A 20,000-nucleotide genomic window follows, 5' to 3' on the forward strand; every position below is an offset into this window, starting at 1 on the left:
TAATCAATTACAACATTCACACCTGCTTCAAAGAAAAGTTCTTTCTCCCACCCTGGACCTTCTACAGATATATCAACCCCACATACCTAGCTTCCAAGTTCTCACAGACCTCACAATCTCTGAAGGCCCCAAAGGTGGGCTCCCGTTGTGCGAAGGTGGGTCTGCGCCGGCCGGAAAGCCCAGCACGGGCACCGGGAGGCCCAGCGTGGCCACCGGAAGGCCCAAAAGAGAAGGAGGTGGAGAGTGGTGCCCTCCTCCCAGGACGATGGCGCCACAGGCAAGTGCCTAGTTCGCCTTATGGTTGGACCGCCTCTGTGTACAGTATATATGTGTGTGTGCAAATGTGTATACACACACACACACACACAAACATATACATATAGATATAGATATATATATAGGCTGGAGTCACACTTTTAAAAGTCCCTGTTCCAACTTATAATCAAATTCAGCTTCTGAACAAAACTATAGATCAGATCTTGCTTGTAACTTGGGTCCGGCCTGTATCGATGTTCAGGACAGTCCTGAGTCCTTCAGTAGCCAATAAGTCTCCTGTTTGTGCCTCACCTCTCGCATCTCCTCTGCTTGCTCCTGGCGGAGCTTCTCCAACTCGATGGCGGTGGATTGTAGCTCCTCTTGTCCGCATAGGAACAACCTCCACACGGAACGGAGCTGCTCGTCCACGGGGGCCGCAGGGTCGGCCCCCTCTTCTTTGAGCTGCAGCCGGATCTCTTCTAGGTGGGATCGCTCCTGTCCAATACGTAAGGAAAAGGGATGTCAGCCGTATATTATATCAGGCACGGGCAAGCTTGGGGCGGCTTACAAGTTATATGTACATACAATATATTATATTATTGGCATAGCAGAATATAAGCATTATATATTACTATATTGTACTATATACCACTATACTGCAGTATTGAGTAATATTACATTCAATATATAATATACAATTATAATACTGTATTACTATTATATTGTATTACATTATATTATTATTAATATTATATCTATATACAATATATTACATTATAAGCATAGCACAATATAAGCATTATATATTACTATATTGTACTATATACCTCTATGCTGAGTCCCTTCGTGTGAGAAGGGCGGGATAGAAATATTGGAAATAAATAAATATGCTGCAATATTATTAGTAATATTACATGTAATATATAATATAAAATTATAATCGTGTATTATTATTATTATTATTATTATTATTATATTGTATTACATTTTATTATTATTAATATTATATCTATATACAATATATTACACTATTAGCATAGCACAATGTAAGCATTTTACATTACTATATTGTACTATATACCACTATACTGTAGTATTGAGTAATATTACATTCAATATATAATATACAATTATAATCGTGTATTATTATTATTTTGTATTACAATATATTATTATTAATATTATATCTATATACAATATATTACACTATTAGCATAGCACAATATAAGCATTATAGGTTACTATATTGTACTATATACCACTCTACTGTAATATTAATATTACATTCAATATATAAGATACAATTATAATAGTGTATTATTATATTGTATTACATTTTACTATTAATAATATCTATATGCAATATATTATATTATTAGGATAGCACAATATAAGCATTATATATTACTATATTGTACTATACCACTATACTGTAATACTATTAGTAATATTACAGTTAATATATAATATACAATTATAATAGTGTATTATTATTATATTGTATTACATTTTTATTATTAATATTATATATATAATATATTATATTAATAGAATAGCACGATTTTAGTATTATATATTGCTATATTGTACTAAACCACTATGCTGTAATACTATTAGTAATATTACATTTAATATATAATATACAATTTTAATAGTGTATTATTATATTGTATTATATTTTTATTAATATTATATCTATATACAATACATTACTGTATATTATTATAATAACACAATTTTAATATTATATATTGCTATATTATACTATACCACTATTTGCAATAATCGTAATATTACAAGTACGTAATATATAATATACAATTACAGTAGTGTATTATTATTAATATATTGTATTAGTATCAATATTATAAGCCTATACAATATATTATATTAGTATAGCATAATATTAGTATTATATATCCTATTATTATATCTTCTTTCTTTCTTTCTTTCCATCACAACTCAACGCCCAACCTTTAGGCCTCTCTGGGCATCTAGAACTACATTTCCCAGAATCCCCGGCTATTGGCGACGCTGGCGAGGCATTCTGGGAGTTGGAGTCCAAACCTCCTGAGGGAACTGAGGGAAGCACGGTTTACAAACAAGGGTGACGTTACTTTCTCAGGAACTTCCCCCTCATAAAAAAGTAACTTTTCTCCTTTATGGCGGACTCACCGGCGACGCCAGGAACAAATTGGAAGGCCGCGGGAACCATGGCAACGCGGCCTGCTCTCCTCTCTTCAGGCCTCCGGAAAGTGGTGTCATGGCAACGAAGCCACGCCCCCTCCCACATAGAAGCCACGCCTACTCTTCCTCCTTAATAGGCATGCGCAGTATAGATCAAGCCCTCCATTCATTCTATTGCTACTATAGGTCGATTTTCCATCAGTTTAGTGCAGGCATTTTTTTTAATATATATATATATTATTTTTATTATTATTATTTCCATCATCAGAGTGTGATTTTTGTCGAACAATTACATATTATTATGTCAGGAAATATATATTATTATTGTCGAAGGCTTTCATGGCCAGGAATCATTGGGCCGCTGTATGTAACCAAATAAAATTTATTATTATTATTATTTCCATCACCAGACTCTGATTTTAGGTAAACAGGATGGTTGTAACCAAATAAAATTTATTATTATTATTATTATTATTTTCATCATCAGACTCTGATGTTAGGTAAACAGGGGATGGTTGTAACCAAATACAATTCATTATTATTATTATTATTATTATTATTATTATTATCTTCATCATCAGACCCTGATTTTAGGTAAACGGGGGATGGTTGTAACCAAATAAAATTTATTATTACTATTATTTCCATCACCAGACTCTGATTTTAGGTAAACATGGGATGGTTGTAACCAAATAAAATTTATTATTATTATTATTATTTTCATCATCAGACTCTGATGTTAGGTAAACAGGGGATGGTTGTAACCAAATACAATTCATTATTATTATTATTATTATTATTATTATTATTATTATTATTATTATCTTCATCATCAGACCCTGATTTTAGGTAAACGGGGGATGGTTGTAACCAAATAAAATTTATTATTATTATTATTTCCATCACCAGACTCTGATTTTAGGTAAACGGGGGATGGTTGTAACCAAATAAAATATATTATTATTATTATTTCCATCACCAGACTCTGATTTTAGGTAAACATGGGATGGTTGTAACCAAATAAAATTTATTATTATTATTATTATTTTCATCATCAGACTCTGATGTTAGGTAAACAGGGGATGGTTGTAACCAAATACAATTCATTATTATTATTATTATTATTATTATTATTATTATTATTATCTTCATAATCAGACCTTGATTTTAGGTAAACGGGGGATGGTTGTAACCAAATAAAATTTATTATTATTATTTCCATCACCAGACTCTGATTTTAGGTAAACAGGGGATAGTTGTAACTAAATAAAATTTATTATTATTATTATTATTATTATTATTTCCATCATCAGACTCTGATTTTAGGTAAACAGGGGATGGTTGTACAATTCATTATTATTATTATTATTATTATTATTATTATTATTATTATTATTATTATTATCATCTTCATCATCAGACTCTGATTTTAGGTAAACAGGGGACTGTTGTAACCAAATAAAATTTATTATTACTATTATTTCCATCATCAGACTGTGATTTTAGGTAAACAGGGGATGGTTGTGACCAAATACAATTTTTATTATTATTATTATTATTATTATTATTATTATTATTATTATTATTATTATTATTATTATTATCATCTTCATCATCAGACTCTGATTTTAGGTAAACAGGGGACTGTTGTAACCAAATAAAATTTATTATTACTATTATTTCCATCACCAGACTCTGATTTTAGGTAAACAGGGGATGGTTGTAACCAAATAAAATTTATTATTACTATTATTTCCATCACCAGACTCTGATTTTAGGTAAACAGGGGACTGTTGTAACCCAATAAAATTTATTATTACTATTATTTCCATCACCAGACTCTGATTTTAGGAAAACAGGGGATGGTTGTGACCAAATAAAATTTATTATTACTATTATTTCCATCACCAGACTCTGATTTTAGGTAAACAGGGGACTGTTGTAACCCAATAAAATTTATTATTACTATTATTTCCATCACCAGACTCTGATTTTAGGTAAACAGGGGACTGTTGTAACCCAATAAAATTTATTATTACTATTATTTCCATCACCAGACTCTGATTTTAGGTAAACAGGGGACGGTTGTAACCAAATAAAATTTATTATTACTATTATTTCCACCACCAGACTCTGATTTTAGGTAAACAGGGGATGGTTGTGACCAAATACAATTTATTATTATTATTATTATCAACACAACGACGTTGTATGGCACAGCAAACAAGATAGACATGCTGGATTTCGTTTCGCAAAACCACAAGTCGAACCCTTCCCAAGTGTCTAGGACTGTGTGATGTATTTTCTGATGATGTGTGCAGATCCCAGTCGGGTGGCCTTTTGCAGTTGGCAGATGGTGATTTTGTCAATGACTATTGTTTCCAAATGCCGGCTGAGATCTTTTGGATTATTATTATTATTATTATTATTATTATTATTATTATTATTATTATTATCTTCATCACCAGACTCTGATTTTAGGTAAACAGGGGACTGTTGTAACCCAACAAAATTTATTATTACTATTATTTCCATCATCAGACTGTGATTTTAGGTAAACAGGGGACTGTTGTAACCCAATAAAATTTATTATTACTATTATTTCCATCATCAGACTGTGATTTTGGGGAATCAGAGGATGGTTATAGCCGAAAGGAACCAAACACCAAGCCAAGAGAGAAAGTCCAATCCTTGGAATGTTCTTGTACATACAGTATTGTTTTCCTCACCCCAGAGCAGCAGCAGCAGCAGCAGTTGTACAAATAATAATACTAATGGTCAGGTTGTGTTGCAGTATCGCAAGGTAAGGCAACTCGGATGACGCCCGGACCACAAAGGCTGTTCCCGGATGTGGGTGTGGGGCCTGGGCGGGGGGTCACTTGGCGGCCATGAAGGCCCGGTGCTGGGCCTCCAGGTGGGCCACGATCTTGTCCTCGATCTCCAGGCCCCGGGCGGCCTCCTCCTCGGAGAGCACCAGCTTGGTCTCGCTCTCCCGGGTGACCACGGTCACGGCCGTCCGGCGGGTTTCCAGCAGGTTGGCCACCACCGCCTGGTGCCGGTAGGTCTCCAAGGCCTGGCGGGACTTGCTGATCAGCAGCGAGGGGTCCGTCTCCAGCTTGAAGGAGATGACAAAGGCCTCCGGGGCCCAGTCCCTCACCAGCGGGGCCAGCATCTTCGGAACCATCCGCATGGTGATCTGCAGGAAACACAAGGAGAAGCGCCCGGTCGGTGGCCCTCTTCCAACTCTAGGATCCTATCTATTTATCCAGGGGTCCCCAAATAGTGTTATATTGTATTATATTATAATATTATTATCAATATTATATGTATATACAATATATTATATTATTAGCATAGCACAATATTAGCATTATATATTACTATATTGAACTATACCACTATACTGTAATATTATTAGTAATATTATATGTAATATAGAATATATAATTAATATTATGATATGGTATTATTATTAGGTTATATTGCATTACATTATAATATTATTATCAATATTATATGTACATACAATATATTATATTATTAGCATAGCACAATATTAGCATTATATATTACTATATTGAACTATACCACTATACTGTAATATTATTAGTAATATTATATGTAATATAGAATATATAATTAATATTATGATATGGTATTATTATTAGGTTATATTGCATTACATTATAATATTATTATCAATATTATATGTATATACAATATATTATATTATAAAACTGAGGGCGGGGGCCAGGTAAATGACCCTGGAGGGCTTACAAATTATATTATTACAATATATTAGCATAGCACAATATTAGCATTATATATTACTATATTGAACTATACCACTATACTGTAATATTATTAGTAATATTATATGTAATATAGAATATATAATTAATATTATTATATGGTATTATTATTAGTGTTATATTGTATTACTTTATAATATTATTATCAATATTATATGTACATACAATATATTATATTAGCATAGCACAATACTAGCATTATATATTACTATATTGAACTATACCACTATACTGTAATATTATATGTAACATACAATTAAAATTTATTTATTTATTTATTTATTTGCTGCATTTATTTACTACATTTGTAACACACCCTTCTCACCCCAAAGGGGACTCAGAGTGGCTTACAAATTATATGTACATACAATATATTATATTATTAGCATAGCACAATATTAGCATTATATATTACTATATTGAACTATACCACTATACTGTAATATTATTAGTAATATTATATGTAATGTAGAATATATAATTAATATTATTATATGGTATTATTATTAGTGTTATATTGTATTATATTATAATATTATTATCAATATTATATGTATATACAATATATTATATTATTAGCATAGCACAATATCAGCATTATATATTACTACATTGAACTATACCACTATACTGTAATATTATTAGTAATATTATATGTAATATAGAATATATAATTAATATTATGATATGGTATTATTATTAGGTTATATTGCATTACATTATAATATTATTATCAATATTATATGTACATACAATATATTATATTATTAGCATAGCACAATATTAGCATTATATATTACTATATTGAACTATACCACTATACTGTAATATTATTAGTAGTAATATATGTAATATAGAATATATAATTAATATTATTATATGGTATTATTATTAGGTTATATTGCATTACATTATAATATTATTATCAATATTATATGTATATACAATATATTATATTATAAAACTGAGGGCGGGGGCCAGGTAAATGACCCTGGAGGGCTTACAAATTATATTATTACAATATATTAGCATAGCACAATATTAGCATTATATATTACTATATTGAACTATACCACTATACTGTAATATTATTAGTAGTAATATATGTAATATAGAATATATAATTAATATTATGATATGGTATTATTATTAGGTTATATTGCATTACATTATAATATTATTATCAATATTATATGTATATACAATATATTATATTATAAAACTGAGGGCGGGGGCCAGGTAAATGACCCTGGAGGGCCTTAGTTTGGGGAACCCTGGTATATACAATATATTATATTGGACTGGAGTGCCCACCAAGCCTTACCTGGAGAGGCCCATCAACAGACTGGATCTTGTGCTCCGGCATTTCGGACGGAGGGATGTAGAAATCGGACACGGCCGCCGCCAAGTAGAACATGGCACTCGAACCTGGTGGAGAAAGTGAGGGAAAGGCACAAAGTCAGTGGTGCGGATGGGTTTGGACGTCTGGCAGAAAGAAGGGGTTGGACCCTTGGGGGTCTCTTCCAAGTCGAGGAGTCATCATAATGATAATAATAATAATAATATAATATATTATTATTATGGGAAGTGTTCTACTTGTGATTTTGTGAAACAAAATCCGGCATATCTATCTTGTTTGCTGTGTCATAAAATAATAATAATAATAATAATAATAATAATAATAATAATAATAATAATAATAATATAGTAATTCTGTCTTGCTGCATGGCAGAAAAGGGGTTGGACTGGATGGCTTTTGGGGGTCCCGTCCAATTCCAAGATCTTGTGATAGATGTATCATAGAATATAGGGCCTCTGCCTATTCTAGCATAGGGCTGGATGGCCATTTGTCGGGAGGGATCGAATGGTGCCTTTAGGGCAGATGGGAATTGGACTGGATGGCCTTTGGGGCTTCCTTCCAACTCTAGGATTATATACTGGATATACTGTAGTAGGATGTATTCTGTTCTATCTTATATAGTTGGATGGCCATTTGTCGGGAGGGATCGAATGGTGCCTTTAGGGCAGATGGGAATTGGATGTAATCTGTTCTATCATATAGTTGGATGGGCACCTGTCGGGAGGGATCGAATGGTGCTTTTAAGGCACATGAGGGTTGGCCTGGATGTCCTTTGGGGTTCCCAACTCTAAGAAGATACATCATTGGCTACAGTATCTATGGCCACCTGTCGGGAGGGTTTTGATGGTGCCTTTCATCCAACTCTAGGATTCTGTATAATTGACTACAGTCTATCTGTGGTGCCCTATGGCTGCATGGCCACCTGTCGGGAGGGTTTTGCTGGTGCCTTTAATCCAACTCTAGGATTATATATTATTGACTAGTCTATCTATCTATCTATCCATCCTATTGTATCACATGGCTGGATGGCCACCTGTCAGGAGGGTTTTGCTGGTGCCTTTAATCCAAGTCTAGGATTATGTATCACTGACTAGTCTATCTATCCTACTGCATCCCATGGCTGGCTGGCCACCTGCCGGGAGGGTTTTGCTGGTGCCTTTAATCCAACTCTAGGATTATATATCATTGACTACAGTCTATCTATCTATCTATCTATCTATCTATCTATCTATCTATCTATCTATCTATCTATCTATCCTATTGTATCACATGGCTGGCTGGCCACCTGCCGGGAGGGTTTTGATGGTGCCTTTAATCCAAGTCTAGGATTATGTATCACTGACTAGTCTATCTATCCTACTGCATCCCATGGCTGGCTGGCCACCTGCCGGGAGGGTTTTGCTGGTGCCTTTAATCCAACTCTAGGATTATATATCATTGACTACAGTCTATCTATCTATCTATCTATCTATCTATCTATCTATCTATCTATCTATCTATCTATCTATCTATCCTATTGTATCACATGGCTGGCTGGCCACCTGCCGGGAGGGTTTTGCTGGTGCCTTTAATCCAAGTCTAGGATTATGTATCACTGACTAGTCTATCTATCCTACTGCATCCCATGGCTGGCTGGCCACCTGCCGGGAGGGTTTTGCTGGTGCCTTTAATCCAAGTCTAGGATTATGTATCACTGACTAGTCCATCTATCCTACTGCATCCCATGGCTGGCTGGCCACCTGCCGGGAGGGTTTTGCTGGTGCCTTTAATCCAAGTCTAGGATTATATATCATTGACTACAGTCTATCTATCTATCTATCTATCTATCTATCTATCTATCTATCTATCTATCCTATTGTATCACATGGCTGGCTGGCCACCTGCCGGGAGGGTTTTGATGGTGCCTTTAATCCAAGTCTAGGATTATGTATCACTGACTAGTCCATCTATCCTACTGCATCCCATGGCTGGCTGGCCACCTGCCGGGAGGGTTTTGCTGGTGCCTTTAATCCAAGTCTAGGATTATGTATCACTGACTAGTCCATCTATCCTACTGCATCCCATGGCTGGCTGGCCACCTGCCGGGAGGGTTTTGCTGGTGCCTTTAATCCAAGTCTAGGATTATATATCATTGACTACAGTCTATCTATCTATCTATCTATCTATCTATCTATCTATCTATCTATCTATCCTATTGTATCACATGGCTGGCTGGCCACCTGCCGGGAGGGTTTTGATGGTGCCTTTAATCCAAGTCTAGGATTATGTATCACTGACTAGTCCATCTATCCTACTGCATCCCATGGCTGGCTGGCCACCTGCCGGGAGGGTTTTGCTGGTGCCTTTAATCCAAGTCTAGGATTATGTATCACTGACTAGTCCATCTATCCTACTGCATCCCATGGCTGGCTGGCCACCTGCCGGGAGGGTTTTGCTGGTGCCTTTAATCCAAGTCTAGGATTATGTATCACTGACTAGTCCATCTATCCTACTGCATCCCATGGCTGGCTGGCCACCTGCCGGGAGGGTTTTGCTGGTGCCTTTAATCCAAGTCTAGGATTATGTATCACTGACTAGTCCATCTATCCTACTGCATCCCATGGCTGGCTGGCCACCTGCCGGGAGGGTTTTGCTGGTGCCTTTAATCCAAGTCTAGGATTATGTATCACTGACTAGTCCATCTATCCTACTGCATCCCATGGCTGGCTGGCCACCTGCCGGGAGGGTTTTGCTGGTGCCTTTAATCCAAGTCTAGGATTATGTATCACTGACTAGTCCATCTATCCTACTGCATCCCATGGCTGGCTGGCCACCTGCCGGGAGGGTTTTGCTGGTGCCTTTAATCCAAGTCTAGGATTATGTATCACTGACTAGTCCATCTATCCTACTGCATCCCATGGCTGGCTGGCCACCTGCCGGGAGGGTTTTGCTGGTGCCTTTAATCCAAGTCTAGGATTATGTATCACTGACTAGTCCATCTATCCTACTGCATCCCATGGCTGGCTGGCCACCTGCCGGGAGGGTTTTGCTGGTGCCTTTAATCCAAGTCTAGGATTATATATCATTGACTACAGTCTATCTATCTATCTATCTATCTATCTATCTATCTATCTATCTATCTATCTATCTATCTATCTTACTGCATCACATGGCTGGCTGGCCACCTGCCGGGAGGGTTTTGCTGGTGCCTTTAATCCAAGTCTAGGATTATGTATCACTGACTAGTCCATCTATCCTACTGCATCCCATGGCTGGCTGGCCACCTGCCGGGAGGGTTTTGCTGGTGCCTTTAATCCAAGTCTAGGATTATATATCATTGACTACAGTCTATCTATCTATCTATCTATCTATCTATCTATCTATCTATCTATCTATCTATCTATCTATCTATCCTATTGTATCACATGGCTGGCTGGCCACCTGCCGGGAGGGTTTTGCTGGTGCCTTTAATCCAAGTCTAGGATTATGTATCACTGACTAGTCCATCTATCCTACTGCATCCCATGGCTGGCTGGCCACCTGCCGGGAGGGTTTTGCTGGTGCCTTTAATCCAAGTCTAGGATTATGTATCACTGACTAGTCTATCTATCCTACTGCATCCCATGGCTGGCTGGCCACCTGCCGGGAGGGTTTTGCTGGTGCCTTTAATCCAAGTCTAGGATTATATATCATTGACTACAGTCTATCTATCTATCTATCTATCTATCTATCTATCTATCTATCTATCTATCTTACTGCATCACATGGCTGGCTGGCCACCTGCCGGGAGGGTTTTGCTGGTGCCTTTAATCCAAGTCTAGGATTATGTATCACTGACTAGTCTATCTATCCTACTGCATCCCATGGCTGGCTGGCCACCTGCCGGGAGGGTTTTGCTGGTGCCTTTAATCCAAGTCTAGGATTATGTATCACTGACTAGTCTATCTATCCTACTGCATCCCATGGCTGGCTGGCCACCTGCCGGGAGGGTTTTGCTGGTGCCTTTAATCCAAGTCTAGGATTATGTATCACTGACTAGTCTATCTATCCTTCTGCATCCCATGGCTGGCTGGCCACCTGCCGGGAGGGTTTTGCTGGTGCCTTTAATCCAAGTCTAGGATTATGTATCACTGACTAGTCTATCTATCCTACTGCATCCCATGGCTGGCTGGCCACCTGCCGGGAGGGTTTTGCTGGTGCCTTTAATCCAAGTCTAGGATTATGTATCACTGACTAGTCTATCTATCCTACTGCATCCCATGGCTGGCTGGCCACCTGCCGGGAGGGTTTTGCTGGTGCCTTTAATCCAAGTCTAGGATTATGTATCACTGACTAGTCTATCTATCCTTCTGCATCCCATGGCTGGCTGGCCACCTGCCGGGAGGGTTTTGCTGGTGCCTTTAATCCAAGTCTAGGATTATGTATCACTGACTAGTCTATCTATCCTACTGCATCCCATGGCTGGCTGGCCACCTGCCGGGAGGGTTTTGCTGGTGCCTTTAATCCAAGTCTAGGATTATATATCATTGACTACAGTCTATCTATCTATCTATCTATCTATCTATCTATCTATCTATCTATCTATCTATCTTACTGCATCACATGGCTGGCTGGCCACCTGCCGGGAGGGTTTTGCTGGTGCCTTTAATCCAAGTCTAGGATTATGTATCACTGACTAGTCCATCTATCCTACTGCATCCCATGGCTGGCTGGCCACCTGCCGGGAGGGTTTTGCTGGTGCCTTTAATCCAAGTCTAGGATTATGTATCACTGACTAGTCCATCTATCCTACTGCATCCCATGGCTGGCTGGCCACCTGCCGGGAGGGTTTTGCTGGTGCCTTTAATCCAAGTCTAGGATTATGTATCACTGACTAGTCTATCTATCCTACTGCATCCCATGGCTGGCTGGCCACCTGCCGGGAGGGTTTTGCTGGTGCCTTTAATCCAAGTCTAGGATTATGTATCACTGACTAGTCTATCTATCCTACTGCATCCCATGGCTGGCTGGCCACCTGCCGGGAGGGTTTTGCTGGTGCCTTTAATCCAAGTCTAGGATTATGTATCACTGACTAGTCTATCTATCCTACTGCATCCCATGGCTGGCTGGCCACCTGCCGGGAGGGTTTTGCTGGTGCCTTTAATCCAAGTCTAGGATTATGTATCACTGACTAGTCTATCTATCCTACTGCATCCCATGGCTGGCTGGCCACCTGCCGGGAGGGTTTTGCTGGTGCCTTTAATCCAAGTCTAGGATTATGTATCACTGACTAGTCTATCTATCCTTCTGCATCCCATGGCTGGCTGGCCACCTGCCGGGAGGGTTTTGCTGGTGCCTTTAATCCAAGTCTAGGATTATGTATCACTGACTAGTCTATCTATCCTACTGCATCCCATGGCTGGCTGGCCACCTGCCGGGAGGGTTTTGCTGGTGCCTTTAATCCAAGTCTAGGATTATATATCATTGACTACAGTCTATCTATCTATCTATCTATCTATCTATCTATCTATCTATCTATCTATCCTTCTGCATCCCATGGCTGGCTGGCCACCTGCCGGGAGGGTTTTGCTGGTGCCTTTAATCCAAGTCTAGGATTATGTATCACTGACTAGTCCATCTATCCTACTGCATCCCATGGCTGGCTGGCCACCTGCCGGGAGGGTTTTGCTGGTGCCTTTAATCCAAGTCTAGGATTATGTATCACTGACTAGTCCATCTATCCTACTGCATCCCATGGCTGGCTGGCCACCTGCCGGGAGGGTTTTGCTGGTGCCTTTAATCCAAGTCTAGGATTATGTATCACTGACTAGTCTATCTATCCTACTGCATCCCATGGCTGGCTGGCCACCTGCCGGGAGGGTTTTGCTGGTGCCTTTAATCCAAGTCTAGGATTATGTATCACTGACTAGTCCATCTATCCTACTGCATCCCATGGCTGGCTGGCCACCTGCCGGGAGGGTTTTGCTGGTGCCTTTAATCCAAGTCTAGGATTATATATCATTGACTACAGTCTATCTATCTATCTATCTATCTATCTATCTATCTATCTATCTATCCTTCTGCATCCCATGGCTGGCTGGCCACCTGCCGGGAGGGTTTTGCTGGTGCCTTTAATCCAAGTCTAGGATTATGTATCACTGACTAGTCCATCTATCCTACTGCATCCCATGGCTGGCTGGCCACCTGCCGGGAGGGTTTTGCTGGTGCCTTTAATCCAAGTCTAGGATTATGTATCACTGACTAGTCCATCTATCCTACTGCATCCCATGGCTGGCTGGCCACCTGCCGGGAGGGTTTTGCTGGTGCCTTTAATCCAAGTCTAGGATTATGTATCACTGACTAGTCTATCTATCCTACTGCATCCCATGGCTGGCTGGCCACCTGCCGGGAGGGTTTTGCTGGTGCCTTTAATCCAAGTCTAGGATTATGTATCACTGACTAGTCCATCTATCCTACTGCATCCCATGGCTGGCTGGCCACCTGCCGGGAGGGTTTTGCTGGTGCCTTTAGGCTTGTGTCTCCCTGGCTGCGTTCCTCTTACCGAGCGGGGCGAGGGCGGTGGCGGCGGCGCGGAGGAGGGCGAGGTACTCGTCGAGGGCGGTGAACTCGAGGGCGAGGAGGGCGCCGGCGTCGCGGGCGCGGCGGTAGGCCTGCAGGGCGGGGGCCAGGCCCGGCAGCGCCACCTCCACGCGCCCCTCGGGCCCCCCGTCTCCCTCGCGGAGCAGGTCGAGCAGGGCGGGCCCGGGCGCGGGGAGGCGGCGGGCGAAGGGGAAGGCGGAGCGGGCCCGGTGGAGGAAGCACACGCCGTACCCGCCCGCCAGGAAGCGCTCCGCCGAGGCCGCCCCGCGACGCCCGCTGCTGAAGTTCTCCAGGAAGCGCACCGGGCGCGCCTCCAGCGCCACCTGCGTCCCGCCAGACGTCACCAGCACCACGCGCGCCCGCCCCGCCGCCACCTGCGCCCGCGCCCACTCCCGCACGCGACCCTCCGCCCCGGACGCCGCCATGGCCCCCGACCGCCCGACCGCCGCTTCCGTGTTTACACATCCGGGGCCTTCGCCCGGCACCAGCCACGCCCCCTCCCGAGACTCAAGGGCCAATCGGAGATCGCGGACGCGTCTTCCCAGCCAGAAGTCCCGCCTCAGCCACCTGTCAGTCAGACCTAGGCACAAGCCACGCCCCTTCTTTCTCCACGGCTTACGAGTCTTCCCATCCAGAAGTCCCGCCTCTACACCTGTCAGTCAGACCTAGGCACAAGCCACGCCCCTTCTTTCTCCACGGCTTCCCATCCAGAAGTCCCGCCTCTACACCTGTCAGTCTTCGATGGAAGCCCCGCCCCCTTTCTCCCCTTTCTTTGGCGTCTCCCTCAACAACCTGTCAGTCAATCCCAGTCTATAGCTCCGCCCCCTCGCGCCTCTCAAGTCGGCTATACAGCTTAGAAGTCCCGCCTCCAAACCTGTCAGTCCTCGGTGGAAGCCCCGCCCCCTTTCTTCTCAGACTAATATTTCTTCGGAGTGTCCCGCCCCGAAGTCCCGCCTCTACACCTGTCAGTCTTGGATGGAAGCCCCGCCCTCTTTCTCCCAGACTAATATTTCTTCGAAGTGTCCCGCCTCGAAGTCCCGCCTCCAAACCTGTCAGTCTTCAATGGAAGCCCCGCCCCCTTTCTCCTTACACTAATATTTCTTCGGAGTGTCCCGCCCCGAAGTCCCGCCTCTACACCTGTCAGTCTTGGATGGAAGCCCCGCCCCCTTTCTCCTTAGACTATTTTTTTCGAGTGTCCCGCCCCGAAGTCCCGCCTCTACACCTGTCAGTCTTCTATGGAAGCCCCGCCCCCTTTCTCCTTAGACTAATATTTCTTCGGAGTCTCCTGCCCCGAAGTCCCGCCTCTACACTTGTCAGTCTTCGATGGAAGCCCCGCCCCCTTTCTCCTCAAACTATAGCTTTGTCCCGCCTGAATCGCCTGTCAATCAGACCTAGGCGGAAGCCACGCCCCTTCGTACACCTCAAGCTATTATATCGCTGTCTCCCTCCTAGAAGTCCCGCCTCAAACCTGTCAATCAGACCTCAATGGAAGCTCCGCCCCTTCATGCTCCTCAAGCCATTGCCTAGTCCCGCCTCAAACCCGTTCCCCAGCGTCTATTGGCGGTGCTTGCTAGAGGGAGGTTTATTGACGCCTTTGGGAACCAATGAAATGGTTCAAGGGCCGGCCTGAAACCGGAAGGCCTAACTTTTGCATAGCAACGGCGCCCTTAGCAACGGAGGGTATGCGGACGGAGCGGCTGCAGCCGTTGGCGTTGCCCCGCGGGCAGCGGCTCTTCTGCGAGCTCTGCCTCGGGCCCGCCCACGTCCGCTGCGGGGGCTGCGGGGTCACCTTCTACTGGTAAGGGTTTAGGCCTCAATCGTTGTGAAGCACTGGCTTCATGTATTCCAGGCCTGGGCCTACTTGGGCCCTCCCTTCGGCTGCGAGGAATTATGGGAACACACACCCTATACATACACATATGCCTATACGCTCATATAGACACTTGAATATGTATATAGTTATAGATATGTATATATAAATAATAAATATATATTGTGTATGTACACACACCCTATACATACACACATATGTATATGTTTATATATAGACAGTTGAATATGAATATAGTTATATATGTGTATATATATTGTATATGTGCACACAGATATACATTATTCACACACCCTATACAGACACACATGCCCATATATATATATATATATAGTTGAATATGAATATGGTTATATATGTGTGTGTGTTATATATGTATGTGTGTGTGTGTATATATATATATATAGTGTATATATACATTATGCGCACACATCCTATACATACACACGTATGTTTATATATTGACAGTTGAGTATGAATATAGTTATGTATGTGTATATATATATATATATATATATATTGTGTATATATACATTATTCACACACACTCTGTACATACACACATATGTATGTTTATATATAGACAGTTGAATATGAATATAATTATATATCTGTGTTATATATGTATGTGTATATATATTGTGTGTATATATATGTGTATATATATTGTGCGCATATACATTATGCGCACACACCCTATACATACACACATATGTATATGTTTATATATACAGTTGAATATGAATATAGTTATATATCTGTGTGTGTTATATATGTGTATATATATATTTTGTGTGTGTATATGTATATATACATTATGCGTGCACACCCTGTACATATACACATATGTATATGTTTATATATACAGTTGAATATGAATATAGTTATATATCTGTGTGTGTTATATATGTGTATATATATTTTGTGTGTGTATATGTATATATACATTATGCGCGCACACCCTGTACATACACACATATGTATATGTTTATATATAGACAGTTGAATATGAATATAGTTATATATCTGTGTGTGTTATATATGTGTATATATATATTTTGTGTGTGTATATGTATATATACATTATGCGTGCACACCCTGTACATATACACATATGTATATGTTTATATATACAGTTGAATATGAATATAGTTATATATCTGTGTGTGTTATATATGTGTATATATATTTTGTGTGTGTATATGTATATATACATTATGTGCGCACACCCTGTACATACACACATATGTATATGTTTATATATAGACAGTTGAATATGAATATAGTTATATATAGCTTGGATAAGTGAGACTCTACTGTAGTTATATATATGTGGTATATGTTATATATGTGTGTGTATGTATATAATGTGTATATACACACATATATACATTATGCACACACCCTATACATACACATACTCTCTCTCTCTCTCTCTCTCTCTATATATATATATACACACATAATGTTGTGTGTGTGTGTGTGTATGGTATATTTTTGGACGGTTTGATTCCAATCTGGGACAGGAAAAAGGCACGAATGCTGATTATAAGGATATATCTGGGGACTTTCTTTCCTCAGTGAGACGGACCACCAGAGCGCGGACTGGGTCAGCGTCCACGAGAAGATATGCCAGCTGCTCATCCCGCTGCGCACGGCCTCGCCGTTCTACAACTCGGAGAAAGAGCGGAAGCACGGCATCGAGCAGAAGATCCGCAGAGAGGTAAACACACACATACACATCCTAGTTATTAATTAGCACAATAATTACCATTGCCATCCCAATACGCATCCCTGCTTGTCGGGATCTCTTCTCCCAGTTGTGCTGTGGGTCAGTCTTCCAGCAGAAAAACACCAAAACACACACTGGTAAATTCCAAGTTTTATTGTACAGAATACCAGAACCTTCTCTTTGGCCCATTTATATAGGGGCTCTCCCATACCAGAGGGTCATTGGGGTTTTATGGCTGGCCCGTCCAAGACACACGCTGGTAAATTCCAACGGGTTTTATTGTACAGAATACCAGAACCTTCTCTTTGGCCCATTTATATAGGGGCTCTCCCATACCAGAGGGTCATTGAGGTTTTATGGCTGGCCCGTCCAAGACACACGCTGGTAAATTCCAACGGGTTTTATTGTACAGAATACCAGAACGTTCTCTTTGGCCCATTTATATAGGGGCTCTCCCATACCAGAGGGTCATTGAGGTTTTATGGCTGGCCCGTCCAAGACACACGCTGGTAAATTCCAACGGGTTTTATTGTACAGAATACCAGAACGTTCTCTTTGGCCCATTTATATAGGGGCTCTCCCATACCAGAGGGTCATTGAGGTTTTATGGCTGGCCCGTCCAAGACACACGCTGGTAAATTCCAACGGGTTTTATTGTACAGAATACCAGAACCTTCTCTTTGGCCCATTTATATAGGGGCTCTCCCATACCAGAGGGTCATTGAGGTTTTATGGCTGGCCCGTCCAAGACACACGCTGGTAAATTCCAACGGGTTTTATTGTACAGAATACCAGAACGTTCTCTTTGGCCCATTTATATAGGGGCTCTCCCATACCAGAGGGTCATTGAGGTTTTATGGCTGGCCCGTCCAAGACACACGCTGGTAAATTCCAACGGGTTTTATTGTACAGAATACCAGAACCTTCTCTTTGGCCCATTTATATAGGGGCTCTCCCATACCAGAGGGTCATTGAGGTTTTATGGCTGGCCCGTCCAAGACACACGCTGGTAAATTCCAACGGGTTTTATTGTACAGAATACCAGAACCTTCTCTTTGGCCCATTTATATAGGGGCTCTCCCATACCAGAGGGTCATTGAGGTTTTATGGCTGGCCCGTTTTATGGCTGGCATCTGTTCTTAGATGTTCCTGGCGGGGCTGACGCACACCATCGCCCAGAACTACCTCTTTGAAGGCAAACACGAGGATGCCATCCCGGCGGCACTGCACTCGCTCAAGTTCAGCATCAGCGTCCATGGCTCGGACTCCGTGGAGCTGGTGCCACAGTACCTCATCTTGGCCGAGGCCAGCCTGGGTGAGCGGGCCCGAAAGGGGCTTCTGGGGTTTGCTTTTTTAATACTGTTCATATATAAGTTTTAAATTGTCTCCTATTGGTCTGACTGTAAGCCGGACGTCAATAATAATAATAACAATAATAATATACATCACACAGTCCTAGACACTTGGGAAATGTTCGACTTGTGATTTTGTGATATGAAATCCAGCATATACATCTCGTTTGCTGTGTCATACAATAAAATAATAATAATAATAATAGGAAGAGTGGGATATAAATGCAAATAATAATAATAATAATAATAATAGAGTGGTATATAAATACAAATAATAATAATAATAATAATAATAGAGTGGTATCTAAATACAAATAATGAAAAAAAAATAATAATAATAGGAAGATCAGGATATAAATACAAATAATAACATATAATTATTATAATAATAGGAAGAGTGGTATATAAATACAAATAATGAAATAATAATAATAATAGGAAAAGTGGGATATAATTACAAATAAAATAATAATAATAGAAGAAGAAGAAGAAGAAGAGTGGGATAAAAATACTAATAATAATAATAATAATAATAATAATAATAGGAAGAGTGGGATAAAAATACAAATATAATAATAATAATAGAGTGGGATATAAATACAAATAAAATAATAATAATAACAGGAAGAGTGGGATATAAATACAAATATAATAATAATAATAATAATAATAATAATAATAATAATAATAATAATAATAGGAAGAGTGGAATATAAATACAAATAGTAAAATAATAATAATAATAGGAAGGTTAGGATATAAATACAAATAATAAAATATAATTATTGTAATAATAGGAAGAGTGGTATATAAATACAAATAAAATAATAATCATAATATAACATAACTAGCTGTGCCCGGCCACGCATTGCTGAGGCGTTGTCTGGTGGTGTTGGTGAGAAATTGTTGAGGC

The 20,000-nt window shown here is 40.2% G+C and overlaps 3 protein-coding genes across 4 annotated transcripts in view; 1 reads left to right on the forward strand and 2 right to left on the reverse strand.

Moving 5' to 3' along the window:
- The window catches only part of LOC134294443 (coiled-coil domain-containing protein 30-like), a 31,802-nt gene extending 28,952 nt beyond the window's left edge, over positions 1-2,850 (reverse strand). Inside the window, exons 1-2 of one of the 2 annotated variants that reach the window (XM_062965516.1) lie at positions 2,431-2,850; positions 568-750 (exon numbers count right to left, since the gene is read on the reverse strand). In XM_062965516.1, coding sequence (XP_062821586.1) covers positions 568-750; positions 2,431-2,520 — 273 coding nt within the window. In that variant the 5' untranslated portion in view covers positions 2,521-2,850. The remainder of the gene's footprint in view (positions 1-567; positions 751-2,430) is intronic. The other variant, XM_062965517.1, reaches the window with a different exon arrangement.
- A 2,159-nt stretch (positions 2,851-5,009) lies between these two features.
- On the reverse strand, positions 5,010-14,890 carry ppcs (phosphopantothenoylcysteine synthetase). The gene is made up of 3 exons (XM_062965522.1): positions 14,135-14,890; positions 7,579-7,682; positions 5,010-5,638 (listed from the first exon to the last, which is right to left on the reverse strand). Exons 1-3 carry the CDS (start codon positions 14,595-14,597, stop codon positions 5,318-5,320), a joined length of 888 nt encoding a protein of 295 aa, XP_062821592.1. The 5' UTR covers positions 14,598-14,890; the 3' UTR covers positions 5,010-5,317.
- A 920-nt stretch (positions 14,891-15,810) lies between these two features.
- Positions 15,811-20,000, forward strand: part of zmynd12 (zinc finger MYND-type containing 12) — a 10,519-nt gene continuing 6,329 nt past the window's right edge. The window contains exons 1-3 of the mRNA XM_062965550.1: positions 15,811-15,970; positions 17,585-17,726; positions 18,879-19,050. Coding sequence (XP_062821620.1) covers positions 15,855-15,970; positions 17,585-17,726; positions 18,879-19,050 — 430 coding nt within the window. The 5' untranslated portion in view covers positions 15,811-15,854. The remainder of the gene's footprint in view (positions 15,971-17,584; positions 17,727-18,878; positions 19,051-20,000) is intronic.

This window comes from Anolis carolinensis, unplaced genomic scaffold (genome assembly GCF_035594765.1).
Source record: "Anolis carolinensis isolate JA03-04 unplaced genomic scaffold, rAnoCar3.1.pri scaffold_15, whole genome shotgun sequence".
NCBI lineage: Eukaryota > Metazoa > Chordata > Lepidosauria > Squamata > Dactyloidae > Anolis > Anolis carolinensis.

What these genes read in the sequence shown, in the direction of transcription:
- ppcs (XM_062965522.1), bottom strand. Translation starts at nt 14,597, where the DNA reads ATGGCGGCGTCCGGGGCGGAGGGTCGCGTGCGGGAGTGGGCGCGGGCG. An exon ending in CACCGCCCTCGCCCCGCTCG is followed by an intron (nt 7,683 to 14,134) that starts GTAAGAGGAACG and finishes TTTCTCCACCAG; the next exon opens with GTTCGAGTGCCATGTTCTAC. An exon ending in CTGTTGATGGGCCTCTCCAG is followed by an intron (nt 5,639 to 7,578) that starts GTAAGGCTTGGT and finishes TGTTTCCTGCAG; the next exon opens with ATCACCATGCGGATGGTTCC.